Here is a 27169-nt window from a genome sequence, read left to right as displayed (position 1 = left end):
AGTTTTCTGCTTCTTAATCATTTCTCTGCAAAGAAGCCTAGGCTTTTCAGTATGTGTTATAGGAAAAAAGTAGGTATCTTAGTGCCTTTTTTCTTTGCTTTGTGGTAAAAAAATTGAGTCTTCAGTGGATTTTAAATTCTGTAGTTTTGTGATGTTCCTAAACTTTCTGTATGACTTGTGAAATGAAAACTAGCAAATGTGCTGAGACACTAAAATGGTAACCTATATCTTAACTGAACTGGACTGGAACAAGAATAAATACAATTCAAAGTGAAAAAGCAAAACTTTGTAAAATACATTTGCTTTCTTGGTCCTTAATACCAATTTGTCTGCACTTTAAATTGTGTTCCAGCTATAGTCTCTTATTTCTCTCATGGGTTGATTTCATGTCTTCCAGTGAGTGGCTGTTCGTTATTTTATGAGCTCCTGTAAGAGCTGAGCATGTTAATGAGGTGATGAGTGGGATTGAAAATTTGTGCCATTTGCCTGGATAAATGATCCTCCCACTGCAGAGCCAGGGACGTGGCTGGGTAGGGAGCTGAGGTGAACGGACAGTCCTCAGGTAGTGAGGGAGGCAGCATCAGAACCACACCATTGTTCGCCCTCTCTGGTCTCTCAAGCCGCACTGTGTCAGGTCCACTTTTGGAAGGTGCTACAGGATGGACTGAGGGTGCTGCTTCGTGGTGCTGACACCTCCGCCTCCCAAGGACAGCTCTTATGGCCTGACATAGCTACAGACAGGAAGAACAGGTCTGCTTTGGTCTCCTAGACCAAACCCATTGATGTGACAGGACAGCAGGAAGTGTGTCATGAGCTGACTTAGAACATTCTGGGCCTGCATTGCACCTGGGCTGCTTGTTGTGCTGCCCATCATTTTTGTTGTAGGCTAAGGGAGGAAAACTTAAATATGTAGCTCTGCCGCTGCTCTTCTCCTGATCCTGACGTGCATGAAAGGTGAACTCCAGGCAGCAAACAGGAGGACAATTTATGTACTTCCTCCTACTGAAGTGAGTCTTTTTGTATACCCTGACTTCTGACCTAAACAAAGGTTAAATGTCTTAAAAAAACAAACAAAAAATTGATTTGAGTCTGTTATGGTTACAGGTGTGAGGAAAAAGTAAGAAAGTTACATGTAGTGGTTTGGCATAAATACAATTCCTATTAATAAATTTTAGGGGTTTAAAGCCTGTCTGTCATGGTATTGTTTTCCTCCTCAATTTATAGTGTACTAATCTAGTTGAACATGGGATTACCTATCTATCAGGTATAAAAAACCAATAAATTAGCTTAGTTTATGAACCTTTAATTTTGGTCACTTCAAACCATAAGTTGTAGACATTCCTTTTGCCTTGTGAAAGATGTCTATAGTAAATTTATTAATTATTTGTAGTGTTTTTATCTAACTTCAGTTTTTATTAATAGCAAGTCTCCTTCATGAAATGGTGTTAACATTTCAAGTAGTTGTAAGTGAATCCTGGGGAAAAATACATATTTGTTGATGATCCATCTTCTTTCTGAGGTGGTGTTAGTGCCTAGTGCTTTCCAGTCACTACCATCGAGTAAAGATTCTTTGTTCCCAGCTGTATTAAATACAGTTTGTCAGTGTTTACAGCTGTTACTGAGGATGCTTGGAAGTTAGGATATCTGAGGAAGAAAACAGTGGTAATATCAAAATGTTGCCTAGACAATGATCTTCTTTGTAATATTTTACATTTTTGTGTAACCTTAGTCTTGTTACTATAAAAACACTGAAACAAAACTTTGATCACATTTTTAATATGACTTGCATTCAAAGGCTTTCTGCAGTCAGTGGAGTCCAATTAATCTAATTTAAAAGTAAACATCTTTTCTTTAATGAACAAGAGATTTTCAGTCTTCACATGAGTATCCTTCATGTGTCAGACCCCAGACTACGCTAATAACAACTCTGCCTTTATCATTTAAGACAAAATCAAGGGGTTTCCACTTATTGCTTTCATTTATAATTGTTTTGTTGAATCTGCTGCTGCAGTGTTGCCTCAGTAATGTATTCAGCAATGCAGCAGACTAATCTTTTTGTTTGTTGCCCTTTGCTTCAGCTCTCCAGTATTTTTAATTATAATATCTGCTATGTATGGTTCTGAGGTTCCATTTCATGCTGGTATGTTTGAGGGAGAGGAAGCTGGTATTGTACATTAGAAATTATCAGAGGAGGGCTTTGCAAGTATCAAACAGAATCAGGTAAGATAACTGTTGGAAGTGATCCATAGAAAAAGCAAAAACTGCCGTACACAATCAGCCATATCAATTCTGAGATGTCCTGCTCAGTTTCATTCTGTGTCAAAAGCATTTTCAATAGCAGATTAAACTGCAAGGTTAATTCCAAGTGGAATAGTTGCTTTAAAATTTCATTTTATGAGATGTGGATACAAAGGCTTGTTGACTTGAACTGCTTTTAGATTGCCACAGGTGAATATTTTATTTTCGTACACTTTTTTATTTCATAGCAAATTCTTGTTAACTGATGTGAACTAGTGTCAAAATACTTTGAACAATTTGATAGGAAATATAAGTTTAGATGATTTTTGGATGCTTGCTTTAGTTGTTGGAGGGGGGGGTTGCTTTATTTTTGGGCAAGGAAAAATGGTGAAAGCCTCTCTTTTTTCTTTTTGTATTCCAGTTGTTTTTCTTTTTGTATTCCTGTTGTCTTGGTAATCGCATTAGTTTTGCTTAAGAAACAAACAAAATTGATTTTGCTAACTTCTATTAGTGTTGTTTAGGGGTGAGGAAATTCTTCATTTCAGCTTTCCAGTATTTGCTGTTAAATTGTTAACAATTATACTGGACACTGACTTTATTAAAACAAGCATTTTGTACAGCTGGCTTTTGGACTTTATTTCAGATTACTGGTTAGTATAGTACAAATATTTTGCCCTCTTGAGTATGCCATCGGATTGCAAACAGCTAAGTACCATTGCTGGTAAATTTCTCAAGTTAACATTCTGCTCTACAATCCAGGGCTTTAATGTTTCAGTGTGATCTTTCCATAAGTGCTGTGCAGGGATGCCTTTTGCTGCTAAAGTAATGCAGTGTTGCATGTATTTTATAAAATTACTCATTCCAGTTTTTCTGCAAAACATCATTAGGTATGTTGAAGATGATAGAATTGTATTTGTATGGCTGTACCCCTACTTTCAGAATAAGATGTGACTTTTGTCTTTCGTTGTTCATGCTTTAAACATTTTAGCTAATACCATTGTTCTTCTCTGTCAACAACCCAGGATGCTAAAAAGTTGTCTTTACCTCCTACAGAGACAGGATCTGTGCATATTAAACCATATATGCTGGGAATCCCTTGTTCTTATGCCACTGTTAAATGACTTCTCAGTAGCTTAATTGGTAGATGATTAGTCATAGTGTTTCTTGGCAACATTCCACATACGTATGTATTTTTGTAAGAGACAGATGCATTTCTTTTTTTCTTTCATTTTTAGTTACATGGGAATTGGGCTTTCTGCACAGGGTGTGAACATGAACAGACTACCAGGTATGTTTCAGTTTCTTGCATTATTTTTTGAAGTATGTTTCACCTTTGGTAAGCAGTGGAGTGTAGTGTGACACCTCTGTGTTGTATTTGTTACTGGACTTGGGCAACACAGCTGAAAAGTTTAACTTTTACTGTACATTTGCTCCTGTACTACTTCTGTCAGCTCTTACTGTTATTTATAACATTATGAAGGTACTTCTTAGCAAACACATACATTTTCAAATTTTCATCATGTTTCCTGATAAAAATGAAGCTATAGATTTCCATGCTCTGTACGCTGGATTTCTAGCAATAAAGATGAGCTACTATGATAACAACTTTCTGTCAAACATGGAGGGAGCTCTCCTCCTGTCACTTTCTGTACCTTTACCTTTCCAGGCTTCATATTAAAAGTATGTAGCCTAGTTTTAAGTTTTGACTGTTCCATTGACCTGCATGGTCAGGGACACTGTCTAGTTAATTTTCTGTAATATCTGTGAATAGTACTTGGGAAAGTTTTGTGTGTGTATACATAAAAGACTGAGCTTTTTAACAGATACTTAAATGTTAAAAATATCCACCCAAAGCAAACCAACTGACTTCCTTGAAATTATCAAAATATAAACCGTGTTGAATTGACCTTCGAGTATCTGCATTTTCTTACTTTTGAGTTTTAACTTTCTTACCCAAATGCTGTGGTAGAGATCCATATGATGACTGCAAGTCCCTGTTACACTGTGAGCCCGCCTAAGGCTGATGAATTATTAGTGGCTGGCATTAAGTTTGAGTATGATTTAGGATGCTATAATTATCAAAGATACTACTAATCAATGTAACTGCAATAATTTGGGGTTGTCTTTAATTTACTGGGAGATGCTTAATGTGGTACCAGCTGAAGCTACTGATGATAAAGATTGAGGGTCTAAGTGTGGAAAATGCTGCCAAATTAACCTACTAGGCAGCAGCTTGACAGAAGAGGTTCAGTATTGAATTGCAGAGAGTGTAGATAGGTATTTATGAAAGAGCAACAGACCAAAATGGCTTGCTCTGAATTTCATTGAATAGTGTAACAGTATGAAGCTTCTTAAAGATTCTGCAGCTTCTTCACCTGCAAAATCAGCACCATATTTGCATGCATAATGATTTGCTCTAGGCTGTGATTTTCACCTGTATTGCTAATTCTTTTCCTTTTATTTACAATTTATTTTTATTTTCAGGGGCAGCATAGCTAGTTACACTTCAGTCTGGAGATTGTTATTATGCAGAGGCTGCTTGCTGCTGAATAGTCATTGAGAATAATCAGGACTAGAAATATGTTTCCCCAGAGATGCCTGTTTGGTTTTTAGCCAGGAAGAATCTGATTATGACATATGGTAGCAATAGTTTTGCAAAATGAAAGGGAGAACAGGAGAATCTTCGCTGCTTTACTGGGATGTGTCAGATCTGTATATAGCTTTTTGAATTTCAGCATTGTAGCTGATGATATTTTTGGTGTTGGTAATATCATATGTTTGCGTAAAGAGAAGAATGTGTTATCTGAATTTGTATTACCTGTTATATACTAAAAATGCAATTACTTATTCAGCGACTATGATAAAGGAAGTTGTCATTTTAAAGATTATACAGCTTTCCTAGATAAGAAAGAATAGAAAGCAGAAAGGTGAGCATAGAAATTAACTGTATTAACCTGGCTAGAATATACCAACTTAGCACAGTCTTTAATTTATTCAATAATAAAGAAAATTAATAAATTCCAAATGCTTTTGTTCTCTAGGTTGGGATAAACATTCATATGGTTACCATGGAGATGATGGACATTCATTCTGTTCCTCTGGAACAGGACAACCTTACGGCCCAACGTTTACTACGGGCGATGTCATTGGTTGTTGTGTCAACCTTATCAATAACACCTGCTTCTACACCAAGAATGGACACAGCCTGGGTATGGAAAAATGCTGCCTTTCATGACAGCATTACGTCCCTAAGTCTGTTGTGAATAGGAAACCCTCTTCACTTCAGGAGCAAAGAGTTTGAATACTTTTGATAGTTTGATAGTCTACAAAGTAATTAAAGAACTGGGAAAAATAATTTCTTCTGTACTGTTTGCACTAACATTCCTTGTGAATTTGGGAGGATTCATCTTTTAGCATCTCATTCCACAGGATCTACGTTAATGAACTCCGTTACTAAATCCACAAATAGTGCTTGATGGTCATAAGAGAACTGAAGATAAGGAGAATGGATATAGCTAAAATTCCTTGCTGTTGTAGGGGGAACACCCAGCCTTCACTAAAACCGTACATTGGATGCATGTTATTTTGAGCATATGTTGCAGAACAGTGTCTTTTGGATTCCCAGTCTGGAGTCATTCATAGTTGGGCTAAAGCCATAAATTATAAAAGTTGAGCTAAAATTAAGTCCATTAAACTCATGCAGTAAATTGTGGTATTATGCAACACTGCAAGACAGTTTTTGAATTTGAAGATGTTAGGAGTGGGTGGAGTTAAAAATTTTTGTGGAATATCTATTTCAGTTACTTAATGTAATTTAATGAGCAAAGAGAGGGAGTGTAAAGAAAGAAGAAAAAAAATTACTTCCTGCAGTAAGGAAGGAGTGGGGGCTTGGGAAGGGATCTTAGAATTGTGCTGAGGGGAGCAGGACCTGTGAAGGGATAAAGCTCAAAGAAGAATAAGGTTTCTGTGATGGGTGGAAATGCGATAAGGAAAGGAGAGGGTAGCATGAAATGAAGTAAGAGATTATTGAGATAGGTGTTCTTGAAGTTGCTGTTCTGTTTTCTTACAGTGGCAAACACAAAGTAGGTTTGGAATAAGGGGGAAGGATGTGGTTTAAATTCTTTTCCTAGCCTCCCTGAACGAGACTGACAGTTTGTTTGCTCAGGCCTTGAGCAAACACATCTGACTTGGGAGTTTTCCTGCCTCTACTCAGAGCAGGGCTTAGGAGTCTCCTGAGGTCAATTCCATGTAATCACGTCTGTGATTCTAGTCTGTCATGATTTAATGTTCCTTCTAAAAAGAATGGGTCTGTATACCTTGAGACCTAGGGCAGTGGGACACTTGAACCATGGCACTGTGTAGTTGTTTCTTCTGGCATCCTGTTGCAGGATAGGTCCAAGTGGAAGATAACAGGCTTGTGTTTGCCCTGATCTTTAACTGGGTTAAAGCTGAGAAAAGCAGTCTTACCTTATTCACTTTTTGAAGCGTTCACAATGGGCCTGCAAGGAAATTGGATCATTTGATCTGCTAAAGAGACAGGAGTGTTCTTACTATCCTTATGGTCCCATGAAATCATGAGCAAGTTAGGAAGGCAAGAGCAGAACCCTCCTTTTCAGTGGAAAACTTTAAGCAGACTGGATTAGGCCAACTGAAACAACAGTGCAAAAGATTAAAATCTGTTTTTAGAGGAGACCAGAAAGCATAGGTGAGGGGAGGCTAATAAAATGTCATCTGTCACAGACTGAGTCTGACAAACACTTTATGGATTCCAGAAGGAAACCTGACAGCTGTTCTGCTGTCATGGGCTTTGCTAGCTTTAGCTTCTGACAGAAGAAAATTGATTCTGTGTTGAGTGGAAAAAGAAATCAGAAATTTTGTCTGTCTCATTGAGTTGTTTGTTGCAGCTGCTAGTTGTCCAGAATTCCTGTATGTTCGTGACTTGGAGGACATTGATGTTTCTTCTCTGGGCCCACATATATGCTCTAGAATATTGAAAATCTCTGGCTCAGCCTGGGATTTGATGCTGCAGAGAGGGCTAAGCAATTCTCATGCAAGTGTGAAATCCTGGTTTGGAAAAAGGCCAAAACCAACCCCCCCGCCCCCACTAAGACCCCCAGCACCTACATATCAGTCATTTATTTCTCATGCCTACAGCCTCCATTTTGGAAAAGAGCAAGTTGGGTGTCAAAACTACCAATTAGAAAAAGTGGTGTATCTTAGAAAAAGTTAGGGCAAGAGCAGGGAATAAATGAAACAATAGCTTTGAGATATGATGGGGGGAAACAAAATAAACAGATTCACTCAGTATGCCATCCTTCTCTCTCAAGAGATGTGGGTAAGGAATCCAGATGCTCTTGAGGTTTGAAATTCTGGTGAAGAATAGAGATTGGAAGCAGGGATGGAATTTAGGACAAAAGGTTAAAAGCTTTGTTTTCATCTTAAATTTGAAAAGATGGTGGTGCAAAATAAATTGAAGTTTGAAAGGATAAGTGGATTTGAGTAATTCTGCATTTAAAAAAAATGCTTGCAACAATAAAGGAAATTCTGAAATACTGTTACTATTTGGCTGTCAGAAGGAGATTACTGATGGGGTTTTTTTAACTGAAAGCTTTCCGCCCCCCAAAGTTGCCTGAAGTCCCTGAAGTGTATAGAGGTCATATTTTTCTCTAATCCTGAGACAGCAAAATCACTCCCTTAGTTTTCTGGGTAGATGGATGCTTGTAATTGTGTAACAAGATATTAAGCTGTTCTGTTGGAAAACCAGAGCATGCTGGCGTGGATTAGAGTGAAAACGTTTGCAGGCTGGTCTGGAGTATTATAGACATGTGCTGCTTGTGTAAAGATCATGAGTGAATATTTATGAAGAAAAGTAGTAGCAAACAAGAAAAGACACTATTAAATCTTGATGTTGCAGCATTGTGACATGCAAGTGAAAAAGTATTTTCAGATGTCCTTACCTTTCTTCTCTAAATTTAGTAGATAGCTAGAACTTTCAGACTTTCTAATCTGCATACCTGGATGATTTGCTAAATCTTATTACCTATTATGAAAAAATTAAGGGCAATTTAAGTATTTTTGAATGACGATTACTTTTTGCCAAATATCGCTATTTATCATTTAAAAACATGAATTGTGCCTAAGCATCATGAATTTCACCATATTTAACTTATTTCTGAGATGGTTTGGGTGAGATTTCTGAGCAGATAATGACACATTTAAGAAAATGATGCTAGAATCCAGATACATGGAAATTAATCTTAATTTCCTCTTTATTACAGGCATCGCTTTCACAGATTTACCGGTAAGACACAAGTGCATTTCCAAACTATTTTCAGATACTTTCCTTTGTGTCATAAATAGGTGTTTCATATCAGACTAGCATTTACCTTATGCTTGTTGGAATTACAATGGCAATCTTTGTAACCTATTTAATATTAGATATTTCTCATCATGATTTCAGTGGTGATTTTTTAACTGAAGGAGGAAGTGTTTTGGTTTTACCCTGATCCTTACAAGAGGTTTTCCTTTTCAGTTTTTTTTTAGCAGAAAATAATACATGTAAATAGTTATTACATACTTTGGCACTTTCAAGCCTTACGTACAAAGTCAGAACTGTATTAAACACCAACATGGTGGATAGCTGCTCGAGATACTGTCTTTGTAACTCATTCTTGATGCCTGATTTTCACAATCTTTGCTTCATAGAATCAAATGTATCAAATTATTTTTTTTAAAGCTGCACATCTCTGAAGTATTGTAGCTTTTGAGTCAGTTAAATAGTGCTTTCCTTAAAACTGGCATCTGTTCCCTATACTGCTGATACAGGCATGATACTGCACTTACTGTGGTTTTCTTCTCATCCACTTCATTTCTGATTTAATCTGTTTAAGGTGCAGTGAGTGATGCACATCCATCTGGCCAGCTACTCCCTTTGTGTGGCCTTAAGAGCAAGGACAGATATTAAGGAAAAATGAAGTCAGTAACCCAAGGAGCCTCTTAGTCCTACCACAGGGTTGAGTGTTTTATGTAGAAAACCACTGCCACTGTTCTGGCTCTTCAGGATGCTAGCAGGACTCCTTGCTAGCACATGGTGCCAGCTCAGGAAAACTGACACTATAATCTAAAGTGTGAAGCTGAACCCCTTCTTAGAATCAACAGTTTCCATCTCATTAAAAGATTTGAGACTTATGGTTTGTTGGTTATTTTAGACTAGGTAACAGTATGAGCATGTTTATTTAAAACAGCAAATGGTGTATTTGTGAAAATAGAGGCAAGCTTGACTTGGCCATGGTGTGAGCAACCAGAGTGATTTCATTTCACTGGGTGCTCTGGGCTCCAGAGTTCCTACTGACCTGCATGTCGATAACTTCTTACTGATAGCTTTAATTTATTTAGCGTAGTAGTTCTGTAGATCAACATCCCATTATACCATACCACCGTTGTCTGCAGTGTAATTATGATGTAGGTAAATTTATTAAATAAACTTAAAAAAAAAAGTTTAAACTACCTCCCCCCCCCCCCCCCCCCACGAGACCCCAGCAACAAAACCACATTCACACAATTGATTGCCTTGCCATTGCTGAGATGCTCATTGAATTTAAGAAAATTACCTTTATCCCAACAGGCAGATTTTAACTTTCTCATATTTGTTGTATTTTAAATTTGCATGGAGACCTAATCTCTAAGCAGAAAATAAAACTGTGACAACAATAAATGCTGTGTTTTCCTAGATACAAGTCCAGGAATTCACAAAAACATCAATGCACTGTTACAGTTCTTGTTAGACACTAAAATTGGATTTTGAGGCTGTTGAATTTTCTATCCTATCAGTTCTTACCACTAAAATTCAACTATGTTTTAAGTATTTCACCCAAGAAGAAAAATGGCCCACTTTGTAAGTTTTTAATTTCTGTTCTCTTTTTAAAAGAACAAAAACCAGGTCTTTAAAAATCAAGAAAAAATGTTACCTAATATTTTGTGAAATTGAACCCAAAAGTTGTAGCATTTAGCACAGTTTAAAAAGTGTATTTTGTGACCAGAATGTCAGTAATATTTTCTTCTTCCAGACTAAAAAAAATCATGAGCACTGGGAATAAAATTAGTCAGTCATTGTACTGCTGTATTGGCAGCAGCTGCTTTTACTGCTGGAGCACACAACAGGAAGCAGTGAGAATATTACTAGAGATGGAAAAAAAACAAACCCCACAACAGTGGGGATTTTAGAACAAGTGTCAAAAACTAACTAAAATATTTCTTGCAGCCAAACTTGTACCCTACAGTAGGGCTTCAAACACCAGGAGAGGTTGTGGATGCTAATTTTGGACAACACCCATTTGTATTTGATATTGAAGACTACATGCGAGAGTGGAGAACCAAAATTCAAGCACAGATTGACAGATTCCCAATAGGAGATCGGGAAGGAGAGTGGCAAACAATGATTCAGAAGTAAGGCCTGTAATATTATTAATTTTTTAACAAGTTGTTAGTTGCCTGATTTCAGAGATCTTTAAAACATTCTATCTATTGCCTTGTGCAAGAACAGATACTGTTAAAAAATACTGCAAGTAATTTTGTTAGCAGGTTTGCTAAGTGTAAAAGGGAACACAAACAGATTTTGTGGCAAAGTTGTCTGTGTCATTAATAATTTGGACTTCATAATACTGAGTGTAAGATTTCTGTTCTGATTTGACCTATCTAATATGGACTGGGGAGTCTGTAGGAAAGTTGCTGTGGTTGTAATGGGCAGTTTCAATACTCTGGGCTCTGGAAATTTCCCTTTTTATTCTCAGCCCTTGGCATGCCAGGTTAAGTTGTGTCTCATTAGTGTTCCTTGGAAAAATAGTTGTGACTTTGTATTTTTTATTTTTTCAATTAAAACAAAAACTTAACAAGCAGCAATTTCACTTCTGTGTGTGTAATGAGAAAAAAACCCCCAGCTTAGTTAGCAGTTACTATTTGAACTGACCCTGCTTTTGAGTGATGAATAATTGTTATTAAAATTGATTATTAAAAAGTTAGGCATTTATTATTTTTAAAAATTCTTTTTATGTACAGTGTTTCGGAGAATATACTGACTTTTAACTGAATTACTTTTGTCTGACTTGTACAGAAATCTCTACATTTCAAGTAGAATTTTTCAATTCAGTTAGCTTATCTTAGCAAAGGGTTTTTGCATTCAGGAGGTCTTGGTTTCTTACCTATATTCAATGAGCATTTCTGAGTTTTGTTTTTGTTTATTTTTAGAATGGTATCATCTTACTTAGTTCACCATGGATACTGTGCAACAGCAGAGGCATTCGCCAGATCAACAGACCAGACTGTGCTAGAAGAATTAGCTTCCATTAAGAACAGACAAAGTAAGGCTGGAAAGCACGTTGCATCCCTTTTTTCTCCTTTAAACAGATACTACATAAAGCTTTCTCTTAAGCAGCATTGTAGAATTTGCTTGCAGCACTACTCCATAGCACAGTTCCTTGCTGTCACCTAATGTTACACATGTATGAGCAGCTGGGTATGAAAAATCTGCGCAGTAATACTTTGTAACTTGTTTGATGTAGCAGTGTGGTAAATTATCTGTTGTCTTTTCTCTTGAATGGAAAGTTGTGATATGTCTGAAACAAGTGTGTGTAATGTCTCTGAGTGTTTGTGAGAGCTAATGGTTAGTCACAGGAATATAAAACTTAGTCTTGACAAACATTTATATTTTTATCTGAACTGTGAAAAGAGATTGAGTTTAGAGAATGTTTTATAAGTTAAATGAAACTTGAGTTTTCCTGCTTACAGATGTGAGGGGGAAGAGGACAAGAACAACTAACAGCAGTTCAGTTCTAACTTGTCATGCCAGTGCTGTTTGGCAGCCTGATGGAACAGTGCCTTCCCCTTCCATTTAAATCCCTGCTCTATGACCATCAGCATTTGTGTTCCTGTATGACATACCACATGGGGAAACTGCTCTGGTTGTAAAACAACACATTTGTTGGGCTATTTTTCATTTGGATCCGTTTTTCTGTTGGTTGAGAGAGCTGGGAGGCTGTTGGCAACTTGAGCCAAGTTACAGCCACAGAAGCAATTAAAGCAGGGACTGTTGTGAAAGATTTTATTCAACTGTAATTTGATTTGAAGTTGGTGAAAGAGACTAAATTTTTGTTTTTCATAGTCAAAATTGAACCTGTAGGAGTGGGATGCAATTTGGATGTTCTTGAGTGACAGTAGTTTGGTATGTGCTTATTTATAAAGTTGTGAAAATGAGAAATAAATCACAGAAGAGTGTCTGCAGTCTTATTCTAGTTCTAAATTCACAATCTGACTTCAAAGCAATTGGATGCTGGCAATAAATAAAAATACTGAGTTCTCATTTAGATACATGTAGGTGGAGTGCAGTTCTTAAATTTTCCTGTTGAACATTTTAAGGAAGCATGATCTTTCCTTATGCTAATTTTTTCTAAAAGGAAAAAAAAATCTTGTTGATTGATGGTTGCAGTGTCTTTTAATCATTAATGTACGTGTATTAATCCATAAGCTGTCCATTTAACTGATGTTGGTTTTGCTGAACAGAAATTCAGAAATTGGTTTTGGCAGGATGAATGGAGAACCCATTGAAACAACATAACAGCTGTATCCAAGTTTACTAGAAAAAAATCCTAATCTCTTATTTGTTTTTTGGTGAACAGGAATTCAGAAATTGGTTTTAGCAGGAAGAATGGGAGAAGCCATTGAAACAACACAACAGTTGTATCCAAGTTTACTAGAAAGAAATCCTAATCTCTTATTTGCATTAAAGTGAGTCTTCAAATTATACAGATGTGTGTTTATAGATGGCACAGTACCTTCTGAGACAAGACAATTACTCATTTAAAGCTTTCACAGAAACTTATACAAAGTTAAGCAGCGCTTTTTAGAAAATGTGTATATTTCACTTTTTTATGCTCTTCTTATTTGCTACATGTTTAACTAGGTTTTGTCATCGAGGTCCTGGTTTGCAGCATAATTCACATCTCCCTGTAGACTTGTTCTCTAGAACTAAGTTCTGTAGTTTTTTTTAAATGAATTTTAGTCCATTTGGATGTCAAGTAAAACTTAAAATGGAAACTGATATAGTAGCACATTCAAGAAGGTTAAAAATCACGATGACATAAGTTAGTCTGTTAATCTCCAAAGGGGTGACTGACTTTAAAGACCAGTTTAAATGAGCTGTTTCATTCTATGCCACTTTACTAGAAACCTCTGGCTAAAACTGTGGAAATCCCATAATCCCAAAGAGTTCTCTTGGCTTCCCAGGCACACAATAGTCACCTTCATTCTGGCATTTTTACTTGACAGCTGCGCTGTTCTCCAGAATTTTGTATCACATTGCAGTGTTTGAATGTGGAAAAAATGTGTTATCTCCTCTAAGAACAAAGCACTTTAATTTTATGTTCAGTTAAGTAACTGGGAATGTGTTTGAAGTCTGTCATGCTCAAGTGCTGAACAGAATTCACGTGATAGTACTCCACACTTATCACAGAATTCACAAAATGCGAACATTTTGATGAAAGACTTCACTCAATAGCGTCAATTGTGTGTTATCTTTTTCTCAATCTCTCTTTCTAAATTTTGCCTGTTCTGTTGAGGCTAGTGAAGCCTAAAGCATGAAGCAGGAGTTCTGAGCTTCCTTAAAGTCCATAGTAAAACCTCCTTATCTAAAATGAAATTGACAAAGAGCAACAGCCTCTAAAGAGAAGGTTTGTATGGGAGTTTGATTTTCAAACTGTTTTCTAGTGCAGGTGTTTAATGTTAAAAGTTACCCTTTAACGCTTAATGTTCCAGACAGTCAAACTCTGTTCTCATTTACTTTGAGAGAAATGACAGACATGACAACATAATGACATATCTTTCTCAAGAAATAACCTTGCCCCTGCCAATAAAAGAAAACAGTTAGAACAAGAAAATATAGTTTAAATCTCTAAACTTTGAGGACTTAGTGACAAAGGCTGTCCTCCAAGGATAATATTCCTGTTCTGCTCCCTCACAAATTTGTAATTGTGTATTTTTGGTGGAATGCTCCAGAGCTTATTGATGATTGGGTTACTGATAATCCAGCATTTTGTTGAGTCAGACTTGTTCTATATTTAATGCTAAAATGAAATCATTGCTGTCGTTGGTAATTTGAAATGTGTAAATGGTTTTATTAGCTTAACTTTTTGCCTTTTGTTTAGGGTGCGCCAGTTCATAGAGATGGTGAATGGTACAGACAGTGAAGTGCGGTGTTTGGGAGGCCACAGTCCAAAATCTCAAGACAGTTATCCTGTTAGCCCACGGTCATTCAGTAGTCCTAGCATGAGTCCCAGCCATGGAATGAATATTCATAATTTGGCAACAGGAAAAGGGAGCAGCACACACTTCACTGGTAAGTTCACGTGGAGGGTAGATCACACAGATTTGGACATATCACACTACATGGATTTTTATCTTTTTTTTTAACTTAAGATTTCATGCTGAATGCTGTGTGTAACAGTAAATTTTTAATGATTAAAATACATGATTTCCAGTCACTGAGAAAACCAGAAGTTTTATCACATGAATTTTGCGTGTGCTCTTGGCTTTTCTTCTTGCAAAGTAGGTTGCCACCGATTTCTAAGACGTGCTTCCCTCTGGAAGATAGGAAGTTCTGACATAAATTTCTGTTGTCCTTTTGATGATAATTTATGGCTTGGGCAAGGTGGTTTAAATCCAGTAAGTGGCGTATATGATCCATTTCCTTTGGTGTTGATGGAGAAGTCAGAATAGCTGTGGTTGAGCAGGAAACACCAGAAGCTGGGTGGTATGGTTGAGTAAAAGACGTGCTGCTGGCAGCCACATTTCAGTCTGCACAGCTGAAACCTTTCTTAGAGCATGTAAGTAATGGGAAATCTTCAGTGGGAAATCATCAATGTTCAAAGCTGCCCCAAGCTTATGGGGAGATCCCCCTGCCTTCCAAAGCACCCCTGCTGAGAGGAAGCCAAGCATGTTCAAATGGTACCTGAACGTAGCATCCTTGAAAATTAAGACTCTTAAGGCAGCAGAGACCATCGGCTTTCACTTCTTTTTCATTTCCAGATCCAAACTGGAGCTGACTGGGGGCACTTTATTTTTTTATTTTTTTCTCTGGGATAGAGTGGAAAGCCAGTGTAGCCTGGCCATCAGAGTAAGGGCAGCAGCTTTGCTTTTTTTCCCTCTGCATCAAGAGGGTGCCATCATGTGTGTCAGTGGAGAACCACTCAAATTTTCTGGTTGTTCTTCAGGTGGTTATTGGGATGGATTGTGGAAAGTATCTGTAACTTTTGTAATTTTGAAAATAGAGGCAGGTTGATGAACGTATTATTAGAATTGATGTTTGGGATTTTGTAAACGGCAGCAGCTGTTTTCTTTATAATAAGCCCTTCCTGTGACCTGTTTCTATTTTAGAACATACTAGGGAGCTCTTGGTTTGATGCAACTTGCAATTACATGTTTGCCTCAAATGGTAGTTTTCCTGTTATATTTTAGAAGGGTCAGAAGAGATTTTAGCTAGGCATCATAATTTCACAGCATGATGTAATTTTATTTAGCAAAGCACAATATTAACAATTAAAATAATTACATGGTAAAGGAGGGAGGTTGGGTGTAAGTATAGCAACATGCAAAGTATTCAGCACTGAATTGTACTGCACAGTTATCAAAATAATTATGTGATCGGGAATTAATAATATTTGTTTCTATTCATAATGATTACAGTGGCCTAGAAAAGATTTTCTAAAAAACTCTTCCACATTAATACAGTTTTCTGTTTTACCAGTATATTAATACAACTGGAAAAACCTTTTTGTGTCTGTGTTGGTACTTGTTAAATAATGCTTAACTTCTGCGCTCTAGAAGCCTTAAAGGTTCAAATACCTGAAACGTTGGAGGTGTGTTGTACTTGAGTTTGTGTGGCAAATTTAGCATACTTGTTCCTGGTCAGTAAATGCTACACTTACTTAATTTTTTTCTACAAACTTACCTGTAAGTACCACTTCATGACTACAGTTACTAAAACTTTCTTGCAGGGTTTGAAAGTAGTTGCAGTAATGGAGTAATATCAAATAAAGCGCATCAGTCTTACTGTCACAGTAAACACACGACCACCAGCTTGAATGTACCAGAGCTCAACAACATAAATGTATCCAGATCACAGCAGGTTAACAGCTATTCCAGGTAAATAAACTTTAGATGCTTCTAAATCACATTAAGGCTTGTCTTCTCTATGTGTTTGCATGGCAGGAAAAGTTTTGATATGTTTTTTTTTCCCCAAGGACAGTTGAAACATGTTGTAAGGAACCAACAGCTTATGATGTCTGGTTATTTTGGCAGTTCAAGATCAACAGACCTTTTTCTCCTGTTGGGTTAAAGAAATGCAGTGGACAAAAATAAATTACCTTGCCGATAGCTATGGTCAATTTTGAAGTTGCATAGTGAGGGTTAATTAGCTCATTGGCACTTGGGATTTCAGTTGAAGCCACTGACACTGATTGAAGTGTGTTGCACATAGGTAATGAAAAGTTCTCCAAATACTCTCCATTTGTGGCAGTATTTGCAAAGTAAGCACAGTTGAGATTCATAGGAGGTGTGAATTCCCTTTCACTGTATACACCAGGATTGTTTGCCTACTCCAGTCACTGTCACAAGTGCAAACGCTTTCAGTTCAGAGAATGAAAATAAATCTGTTAACCAGGGTTAATACTGTTATTCATAACTGGTACATATTAAACTCTGGTTTGTATGGATGCAGCAGAACCTAATTTGATGTGAAATGCAATAGCACTCAGCTGCATTGCCCAAAATGGATTCCCAAACCTACCACATATGATGTGATGATGTGGTGGTGATAACCAAATGTATTTTACTTGAATAGTGATAATGGGTAAAAAGGTAAGAGTAACAATTTACTTTCTAACTTTCCACAATTTCTGTCTGCATCAGCAGTTGGCTCTGCCAAAAGGCCTGGCAGCGTCCAGGCAACTTGGAGATTTTTCACAGAGGAAGACAGTTCCTTGGCTGTGTTCTTGCCCAGTCAGAGAAGCCTTTTGGTTTCCTTCCCCAAAGGAAGCTGAGTATTTTTTGGTTGCTTAGAGGCAAGATATTAAACTTCCAAATTGAATCTATTTGGTCTTGACAGAGGTTTTAGGTTGCTGTTCTCTATGATGGAATAGAACAGGCCAGGATGCAACTGTCAGCAAAGCTCAGTCCCCAAAGCCACACTGGCATTTTCTAAAAGCACTTCTGTGAGCTGCTGGAAGCAATGGAGTTGAACGGTGAGGAGTTGAATGCTCTGCATTTGCCACTGAATGTCTCTTCAGTGTACTGCTTTACTCAACATTTGCTTTGGGGCTTTCTTTTTTTGTTTTTCCTCTGTCATTCCACAGAGTAAATAAGAGGAAAACACATTTTTTCAAAATAATTAGTTACCTGAGTATGGTGTTTTCAAAGTAGGATGTATATTGACTTAACTATATTTTTTATGTATAAATATTAACTATATCAAAAAGTGGGAGTAGTATATTTTCTCAATGCATTTTCTTCAGGTATGTGTACATACAGTTAAATAAATAAGGTAAGAACTTTTTGGTGTGTATTTAGAAAGTGTTATAGTCCTTACTCCTAAGTAGTGGAGGACATGTTTAATTTTTCAGCATCTGGAAATAGTATTTTACTGAAAACTAATGTTGAGACAGCCTTAAAACTTCACACAGTGCTCTGGTATCTCCAGCTGCTATCAGAGAAACTGTGGTCTAGCTTGGTAATATTTAACAGCAGCTTTTCAGTAGCTAAGATGAAGAAGTTCTGTGACAAAGCTGTAAAGATAACCAAAGTACTTAAATATGAGTAAAACTTATATTTATTACTCTCTTTTCAGCAATGATGTAGACATGGAAACAGATCACTACTCCAATGGGGTTGCTGAGACTTCATCCAATGGCTTCCTAAATGGTAGTTCTAAACATGATCACGAAATGGAAGAATGTGACACAGAAATGGGTCTGCAGTGATATTTCTTACATTTTTATTAAGTGATGGCAACAAGGTTATGTTTTTACTTGCAATGCTTCCCAACTTGAAAATTAGGGTTACTTGCTCAAATCTGAATTTTTTATTTGTTTTGCTATTACTAGATGTAAATTTTAAAACCACTGATTTAGGCAGTCCAGTATCAGTGTGAAAACAGGGGAAATGGGTAACTCATGGCCACTGAAACTAGCATTCATTTCTAAGGAAGTGCCTTTGAGAAGAAACACCCGGTTGTGTAGCACCCTGTATTTGAGTTGGGAAATTGCTTCTCCCTCTTCCCATTCATGGTTCTCATGGCATCTTTGTGCTCCGCAGTAAGCGTAGGAATTCTAAATCTTTCATATTGAAATGCAAAGTGCTATTATTTAATGCTCAAAAGCTTTATTTGGGAAATGTAAAAAATGAAAAGTTAACTTTTTTCTCCATGTTTTCCACCAAAAAATACCAATTTATATAGTTATGAGCTAAAAATTAATTTTGTTTTACATAATATGCTTTATACTCTGTCATGCCTGTTGATGTTGTTGGCAAATGAATATTTAAATCCCCTCTGCTTGCCCTTTGTGCAGCTGCAGAATTGGTATGCAAACAATGGATTTAAGCAGATGTCAGTTAAAGTGTAGTTTAAGTGAAATGTGAAACCTTCAGAATGCAGCAGCACGTGCAGAGGTCTGTGAGCACTTCCCAGTTCTGGGGCATGTGCTGCTGCTGCTGCTGAATCCTGCAGCTTTGCTGGGAAATGCAGGTAACTGTGGAACAGCAGATGTCACTCTGTTACAGCCCTGCAGGGAGGAATGCAAGCTGCCAGACTATTTTCCCTGCATTATACTCTGAAACTGGATAATAACAATTATTATTTCTGTGACAGAAAACCCAAAACAGGTTCTCACTCTCCTGCAGCTTCTTCTGCAGAGACTTGCTGTGACAGGCATGCAGCAGCTGCACAGGGCAGGGAGTTGTGTTTTTTGTAATGTAGTTGTCCCCTGCCTTTGGAAAGTCATGTCTTAGATGAGGCTGAGCTAGGGACAAACACCACTACTTGATGACTTGTGGGTGCTTCACCTACACTGTTAACACCTCCCCACACACACACTCCCCACCCAGTTTGAGTCTGGTGGTTTTTAATTTTTTAAAATATTTATATATTCTCTTAGTGCTGTGTATGTAACGTTTAGTAGGCAGGCATTTTACAGAGGTGATACATCTAAGGAAAAAAAAAGTGGCCAGTTAAAAATCCTTTTTTGGAATAGTAGTCAAAATACATCACTAAATAGCAGTGTTAAAGTGAAAAAGAAGAGTGGATTTGTAATTGAAGAGTCTGTCAAAATGCTCATTTTAAAACTTGATTTCATTGATGAAAAAAGACAAGGAATGGATCAATGCCTTTTTTTTTAATGTGGTGCTTTAGATGTAAATTTTTAAGAAGCAGATTTTTCAAAGAAGCCAGGTGTTGGTTTACTATTCATAAGCTGCATCAATATGTTTTAAAATCACTAGTATTGGGGAACATTGTAGGAAACAGTAAAGAAATCAGTTGTAGTGTCCTGCTTTATTACAAAACAAGCCTGAAATAGCCAAATGACTAAGATAATGTGTTCTGTGAGGGGTATGAACAGCCTAAATGATTGTCTTGTAGCAGAATCCATCATGGCTGTTGAGGAAGGTTGGCATTTTCTTACCCTCTGTTAGTTCCCGATTTGGTTTATCTTTAGAAATGCAATGCCAGATAATTAAGAAAGTTAGGACTGTGTGGACTTTCATTGTTGTTTTTTTAAACTTTAAAATTTTAGGGTAAAATCTGGTTTATCTTCTAGTTAGTTTAAAATTACCCCTTGCAAATAAAGAGCACATGCTGTGACAGCCTTTGCCGTTAGTTAACCAGGTCTCTTAAATGTTTATAAGGAGCAGTTCCGCAGTGTGTGTGGTACAGGAGCACGTGGGGCCAGGGTCTCTGGCTGACCTGCTGTCCCTCTGGGCAGGCAGCTGTGGTTGAGTGAGACCAGTGCAGAGAATGTAGATCCATAGGCTGTTACCCTGTCAGTGGTGATGATGACGATATCATTTCTTTAGAAGTAGATTCAAGTCAGTTAAGACGCCAGCTATGTGGTGGCAGCCAAGCAGCCATTGAAAGGATGATCCATTTTGGAAGAGAATTGCAAGCAATGAGCGAGCAGCTAAGAAGAGAATGTGGCAAAAACACAGTGAATAAGAAAATGCTCAAGGTATGTTTCATCTTCTTGTAAAGGTGCTGCCCAGCAGGAACTGCCCACAGCATGGTGTGCTGATGGAATACTGTTGTGCTTTAACTTCTGCCATTTTTCACTTGTCTCAGAGTGGGTGTTCTGGTCAGCTGTGGTGTAGCACGTGCACAGGGAAGATAATTTTGTGCTGTTACACAGTTAAACACAGAAATTAATCTAGCACTTTCTCTCATTTGTGACCACGTAACTTGGCCTCTTGAATCAAAACTGGTTTTGTCTCTAATGATAAATGAACTGCAAGGGTAGAGGTGCCCAAAATGTGCTGTGTCATTAGTACTCTGCATGTTAATTAGTTTGCCTTGATTTGAGACTGCTCTGGAATTCTTCTGCCAAAGACTGCACGCAGTTTTCAGTCTGTTTTCTCTTACCCCATCACTTAGTAAAATAATGCTACCTTTTGCCTTGCTCTTGGGAAAAAACACTAAATGGAACAAGTCCTGTCACAGTTTCTTTGTCTTTTTGTGTTGATGGACCCTGACAGTCACCTTTGTGATTCTGAATCAAAATAGTTGAACAGAATAGCCCTGCTTTTCACTAGTAGCTTGTAGCTGTAATAAAATCATCTTCCCACAGGATGCATTCAGTTTACTTGCATATTCTGATCCCTGGAGCAGCCCTGTTGGAAATCAGCTCGACCCCATACAAAGAGAACCAGTGTGCTCTGTGCTGAATAGTGCAATACTAGGTAAGTGTGGCCTGCCCAGGAAGCTCAGGGTGCCTCCCTCTTGTCCCACACAGGTGGCCCTGCTGCTCCACCGTAGGGCTAGCAGTGTAGGGTACACTTCTGGGAAGAGAGGGATAGTTTAGGAGGGTATATAAAGTAACAGGTACTTGTCTGCTGTTGTAGTTCAGAGCAAAAATAGGCCTGTTCAATAATGGTGCTGTGCACGGTCACTTTGTGTCACTCCTGCTTTGTGTCTTGCTCTAAGAGGAAACTTTGCAAATGATTTAAAGTAGTTTAAATGTCAAGTTTTCATTGTATTACTATGAAATGATTCAGGTATTTTAACTGCCACTGTGATTCTTTTTCAGAGACTCACAATCTGCCAAAGCAACCCCCACTTGCCCTTGCCATGGGACAGGCGTCACAGTGTCTAGGATTGATGGCCCGGTCAGGAATTGGATCCTGTGCGTTCGCCACAGTGGAAGACTACCTACACTAGCTATGCATTTTGAAGGTCTGAAAGGTGTTGTGGCATATTCAACATGGAAAGCAGACCAGCTCTGCTGACTGGAATTTGGAATTTTAATTATGTACTAAGGACAAGTCTGTCGCTTTATGTTGCTTCCTAGTTTACAGCATGATGCAAATGATTTCTAACTTAGTGTTAGGAGAAGATTTCCATCTTTAAACCTCTTAGACAACTAAGAGTTGAAAATATCACTGGTAACGTCAGACATCCAAATTGACAAGTACCAATCCTTTGAACGATTGTCCAAAACAAACCAAAAATCCTGCTACCTTGTGGTGGGACGGAAGAATAGAAAACATGGATGTATTAGCATGTGGGTGATGTAAACGTCAAGCAGGATGACTTGCCAACCTCCACCCCCATTGTTACATAGTTCAATCAGTGTAATTTGCAAAATGCAAATGGTTTGGATATATAGTGTTGATGGGAAGAAATGATATTTTTTAATGTGTACTGTAAAACTTGAATTACTCAGGAGCTGAGTGAATATGTTTGTTGCTACTTACAATCCCAACCTGTTGATCTTAGTAGTTTTTTGTTTTAACATGGTCTTTTCAACTTTGTTTCCTTGTTTAACTACAGACAGCTTCTGTTGTGTAGGCTCACCAGTTTAACTGTTGTATTATAACAGTATTACATGTCAACACAGTGTGGTTATGACCTATTTATATAAAAACCAAATATTTAGTCAATTTACAGTCTTAATTTAATCTTTGTACACCTTGCATTTTTAAAAGTGCTTAAATAGTACTATATTGCAATAAAATGTAGTGATATCATAATTAACCAGCCATTAAAAACTTACATCCACATCCACGGTAGCAGGGACGTGTATGCTACATTGTCTTGTTCGAGCTCCAGCGGTTCTTGTGGAGAGCGTGAGGGCAGTGGCTCATCCCTGGAGCCAGGGCTGCCACTTCCCCGCGGGAGCTGGGCTGGTGCCAAGTGAAAGGCTTTGCCCTGTTCTTGCCACACAGTGACTCTAGCTAGCAGTGCAGGAAGCTAACTCAGGACTCCCTGCAGATGGGGAAAATCCCATCCCTTACAGCTGGAAAGTAAGCATCAGGCTGAAGAGAAGTGTCCTGCTGTGGGAGCTGATTTAATGATTCTGCTGTTAGGGTACAGCCTTTCCTTAGAGACACGAGTCACTGAAGTGGCAGGAATAACTGCCTGCTGTAAGGAATTCAGCATCCACAACAGTAGGTAGAACATTGCTTATCTTTATTCTCTGCAAAGGCATTTGCCTCATGGAGGCAGCTCAGCAAGCCTGGCACTAGCACCTGGTGTTCCACAACACTGGCCTGGCTGCTCTGTAGCTTCCCCAAGAACTTCTGACGGGGAGAGAACAGGGAAGTCTGATCTGGCACAGCTTGGAGCCTTCTGCTGGCTGGAGCTGAAAGCAAAGTGATGATGAAGGGGGCAGAAAACACCTGTGTTGTGTTGAGATCAACTGTCACTGAAAGTCCTTAGCAGCATCTTCTGAAAAAGCTGTCTTCAGACTCCATTTTTAACCTGTGTTGCCAGCCAACGTTTCTTAAACCTTGCTGCTTTTTCCTTTTTATCTTGCCCTTAAAAAAAAACCAAACAAATAGCTGTTAGTTACCATTTTTCTTAGCCCATGTGCTGGAGAAGCCAATCCCTTGGCTGCTGCAGCATTTCAGAACAGAACCACATCAAACACTCATAAACTTTCTAATGTGTTTTATATGCATCAGGTGCATTCCACTGGCCAGGAGTACCAGTATGCACCAGGCTCCTTCAGAGGATGGGGGGGTACAATGTTGCTTTCAGTGATGGAGCACAGATGGAAAGCAGGCCCTGCTTCCTAAGGATCAGTAACTTTCCTCTGGTGTTCATGAGCCTCACAGATTGTGTGGCTGTGAGCCTGTCCCCATCCATTATGGAAATGAGGAGAAATGGGTCCTATTTCCCTGTCCTCACCACACAGATGTCCTGGGATCTTGCTGTCCCTCTTTATCATCTGAAATGCCTTCCAACAGCTCAGAGACTGGAGGCTGAAACAACACCTACTGAAGTATTTATTTCACTGAGCAGCCCTGGTTCTAGCACAAGAGCTGTCTCTTAACATACCAAAAATTAAGTAAATTTTTTTCAACTTGGGTCTCGTACACCATCCCCAGGGGTGTGCTCATGACACCCACTGAGGCTGCAGTGCCCTGCTGCCCCTTCCTTACTCTCCAGGTGCTTGGAGTTAAGAGAATCACAAGCCAGGATGCTCTAGCACAGAAACCCAGATTTTATTCAAGTGTACTTTTAGCCACATATGCAGAAAATAGTACCTACTCTGACTTTCTGTACTCACCCCAAGACTTGTCCACAAACTGAACTGCAGCTTTTTTGACTGGGTCTCTCTTGTTTGCAAAGGAAAAAAATTCACTTGCTGAAACGGAGACAAGTGTTAATCACCAAGCTGAAAGCAGACAAGGCTCGCTCCAGACCCAGCCAAGCAGCAGTGCTTACCCTGTACCCGGTTGGTGTGTGGCCCATAGAGCTGCGCATTTAGGAAGTCTTTGGCGACCTGTTGGTGCAGGCCTGTTACACTGTGGTCTTTCAAGCACACAGCCACGTAGTTCCCTTTTGTCCTAGTCAGAGAGAGATGTAAATCCCTGCACTGTGGTTACAGTATCCAGAACAGACCCTGCTGTCAAGCTTTGCTGCTTGAGCACAGCAGCAGCCAGTGATGGTTTCTGATACTCAGATGAGCTTCCTGGCAGTATTAAAAAAATAAAAAGCTGGACCAATACTCTAAAGCTGTTGTCATATGCATTTGTGTACCCTGAGTAGTTTTCTTGGCCATCCTGAGCTCATCCTACCAGGAGCTAGGGCAGTTACTATCTAAGGCCATCAGTGACAACGAAATAAAGAGGAGCGAGAAAAATAGCTTAAAATGCAGGAATTTGGTGCTCAACCACCCCACCTGTAGCAGCACACAACACAATGTGTATATATATATATATTAAAGGTGCTTTTAGCACATAAATATGCTTTCAATCAAAGGACAAGGGAACATAAAGTGCAGAAGAGGGTACAGCCATGCAGTGACAGAACAGCTGCTGTGATGCCCCTTCCCACATCAGGTAAAGCCATCTCCTCCTCTTACCTGGCACCCTTTCTTCTCTTGCCTTTCTTCTCCTGTGCTTCAGCTTGGCCTTGTTCCAGCTGTACGGCCCCAGCTTCAAGTTCTTCACCTAGAGTAACTTGCAAATGAAATTTCCCAAAAACGTTACAAATCAAAACCGGTCAGTGAAACAGGAACAGGATTTAAAACAAGCAGCATTTTCCAGAAGCAGTGACTAGGAAGAACAGCTTTAAGAGGGAGGGGAAGACATATGCTCAGGAGGCAACCCGAAGTACTGCTAGCGAGCTTTCCTCTTCCTTGTCATCAATTAAGTGGGATTCATCACGGGACAAAAATTCAGTGCAACACAACAGCTACAGGTAACCCATATAGGGAAATCCAGCTCTAGCTTTAGTCTTGCTTAAGTCTCAGCTTATCTCTTTGTTATGTCAGATCTTGTTTAAATAAAAGCAAGAAAAAGTAGCAATTACGGCATACAGCAGTATGTGAGGTTCGGATGAGAGAACTGTTTAAATAATTTTGTGAAGTCCTACAAAATACAGATGAATGCACTCATAAACACTAGGTTCTTGATTTTATAATTCTGAGTTTGAAAAAAGTTAATTTTCTACAGATGCTATTAAACTGCAGTTTGATATATAAAGTTTGTGGCAATTTAACAACTCTACCTAGGAATAGCCTTTATAACTTAAACACAGGCTAAATATGAATTCACCTCTGGTAGTCCTTGCTTTTCCTGCTGTAACACCTGCCCATGATTCTCTTAAACATGTCAGGCTATTTAACTGAAATCACCACACAGCAAGTGACTTCTGTAAAAGGTGTAAGAATTAGACTGAATTTTTTCCTCAGATATTTCTTTTCCTGGGGAAAAGACACTCTGTTCAATGTGTTCGTGTTTAAGACTTGGATAAGGTCTCTTCACCAGAGCTCCCCACTGGAGCTCTGGCACAAGAATGAACTCCTGAAGTACCAGATGTGCACCTCATTAGCAAAGCAAGCTGTAGCGTACCTGGGTCATCTGCCGCAGCCTGCTCAGCGGGTCTGCAGAGCAAAGGGAAGGCAACAGTTACTCTTCAATTAATTCTCCCTTCGTTTACCCAAAGCCACAGAACCCTCATTTCCAGTCTGGCTTCCCAAGCCAGGACCAGAAGAGGCTGCCCCAGGGGTGGTAGATAAGGAAACAGGGATCCCAACACCCACCGCCGCCTCCCCAGGCCCCCTCACCGTGCGGACACATCCTGCAGCTCCTGCAGCTCCTGCAGCTCCTGCAGCTCCTGCAGCACGGCCTCGGGCAGCAGCCTGCGCTTCTGTGGGGGAGAGGGGAGTCAGGCGGGCACGGGCACCGCCGGCACGCACAAGCAGGGCCCGCAGGAGCCCAGCCGGGGTAGCGCGGTACCTTCTGCTCTGCGAACAGCTCCTGGTGCCGCCGCCGCTTCTCCTTCAGCAGCTCCCGGTGCCTGCGGGGAGGCGGGAACCACTGTCAGTATTCCATGTGGCGAGAAGGGGGATTACGGGAGGGAATAAAGGAGGTCAACGAGGGCTTGGAGGGGCTTGGAAGGCCAAAGAAGGCGGTGAGGAGGGGAAAGTAGAGGGATAAGGGAGAGAGGATAGGAAAAGTGAAAGGGGTTCAGAGGGGTGAAGGAGGGTAAGGGCGGGATAAGGAGAGGCCAGGGAGGCGTAAGAGGGGTTGTGGGGTAAGAAGGGAGATAAGGTGGGGAAAGGAGATATCAAGGGGAAATAAGCAGGGATAAAGGAGGGAATAAGACGGGGCGAGAAGTGTGAACGGGGGTAAAAAGGGAGCTAAGAGGGTAAGAGGGGGGTTTAGAGAGAGATAAGCGAGGGGATAAGGGGGAGGTAAGAGGGGTGAAAGGGGAGAAGAGTGGGTCTAAGCGAAGGGGTAAGAGGAGGATAACGCTGGTGTGAGAGCCGCAGTTCGGGAGCGAGAGGCCCCGGCGTGTCCGCACCTCCGGGCCGCCTCCCCCGCGAGCTTCCGCTCGGCCTCGGCCGCCTCCCTCGCCACGCCGAAGGGCACCTCCTCCGGGGCCTCGTCCGCCTCGTCCTCCGAGGAGGAGGCCGGGCTGGGGAGCGCGGCGGGAGCCCTGCGCTTGCCCCCGGCCGCCGCCTTCGCCTTCTGCCGACGCACCATGTTCGCGGCCGCTGCGCCGCCCGCCCCGGAAGCGCTCCCGCCTTCCGCCGGGGAATGCCGAGCGCAGGGACACCCGGCCGGCCCGCCCCGCCCCGCGGGATGCGCGCACAGACACAGGACACCGGAGGAGGACCCCGCCGCCGCCCCTTTATTGCCGCAGGGACGAGTCCCGCCGCCGCCTCCGGCC

At 39.8% G+C, this 27169-nt stretch overlaps 2 protein-coding genes across 7 annotated transcripts in view; one reads left to right on the top strand and one right to left on the bottom strand.

Annotated features, from left to right (window-relative positions):
- Positions 1–22543, top strand: part of RANBP9 (RAN binding protein 9) — a 38797-nt gene extending 16254 nt beyond the window's left edge. Inside the window, exons 3-14 of one of the 5 annotated variants that reach the window (XM_058832509.1) lie at positions 3474–3526; positions 5280–5447; positions 8517–8539; positions 10499–10683; positions 11482–11594; positions 12909–13017; positions 14433–14623; positions 16281–16428; positions 18128–18201; positions 20350–20501; positions 21114–21225; positions 21573–22543. In XM_058832509.1, the coding sequence (XP_058688492.1) occupies positions 3474–3526; positions 5280–5447; positions 8517–8539; positions 10499–10683; positions 11482–11594; positions 12909–13017; positions 14433–14623; positions 16281–16428; positions 18128–18201; positions 20350–20501; positions 21114–21225; positions 21573–21703 (1459 nt within the window). In that variant the 3' untranslated portion in view covers positions 21704–22543. Of the gene's footprint in view, positions 1–3473; positions 3527–5279; positions 5448–8516; positions 8540–10498; positions 10684–11481; positions 11595–12908; positions 13018–14432; positions 14624–16280; positions 16429–18127; positions 18296–20349; positions 20502–21113; positions 21226–21572 lie in introns of those variants that run through there. The other 4 variants (XM_058832507.1, XM_058832510.1, XM_058832508.1 and 1 more) reach the window with 4 other exon arrangements.
- A 394-nt stretch (positions 22544–22937) lies between these two features.
- On the bottom strand, positions 22938–27129 carry NOL7 (nucleolar protein 7). 2 transcript variants are annotated; one of them, XM_058832514.1, is made up of 8 exons: positions 26801–27129; positions 26233–26293; positions 26061–26143; positions 25846–25877; positions 24855–24951; positions 24215–24336; positions 24057–24134; positions 22938–23301 (listed from the first exon to the last, which is right to left on the bottom strand). In XM_058832514.1, exons 1-8 carry the CDS (start codon positions 26980–26982, stop codon positions 23228–23230), a joined length of 729 nt encoding a protein of 242 aa, XP_058688497.1. In that variant the 5' UTR covers positions 26983–27129; the 3' UTR covers positions 22938–23227. The 2 variants fall into 2 exon arrangements, with proteins under 2 accessions (XP_058688497.1, XP_058688498.1); XM_058832515.1 differs by having other exon boundaries at positions 24855–24942.
- Between the last annotated feature and the right edge of the window lie 40 nt (positions 27130–27169).

The sequence above is a fragment of the Poecile atricapillus genome, chromosome 2 (assembly GCF_030490865.1).
Source record: "Poecile atricapillus isolate bPoeAtr1 chromosome 2, bPoeAtr1.hap1, whole genome shotgun sequence".
NCBI classification, from domain to species: Eukaryota; Metazoa; Chordata; class Aves; order Passeriformes; family Paridae; genus Poecile; species Poecile atricapillus.
This window is presented reverse-complemented; position numbering and strand designations above follow the sequence as displayed.

Excerpts from the sequence above, each read along its gene's own strand:
- NOL7 (XM_058832514.1), bottom strand. The coding sequence starts at position 26,982 with ATGGTGCGTCGGCAGAAGGCGAAGGCGGCGGCCGGGGGCAAGCGCAGG. Across the intron at positions 26,144-26,232 it reads AGCTGTTCGCAGAGCAGAAG|AAGCGCAGGCTGCTGCCCGA; the intron begins GTACCGCGCTAC and ends TCTCCCCCACAG. Across the intron at positions 23,302-24,056 it reads GTTTGTGGACAAGTCTTGGG|GGCAAGATAAAAAGGAAAAA; the intron begins GTGAGTACAGAA and ends TTTTTTTTTAAG.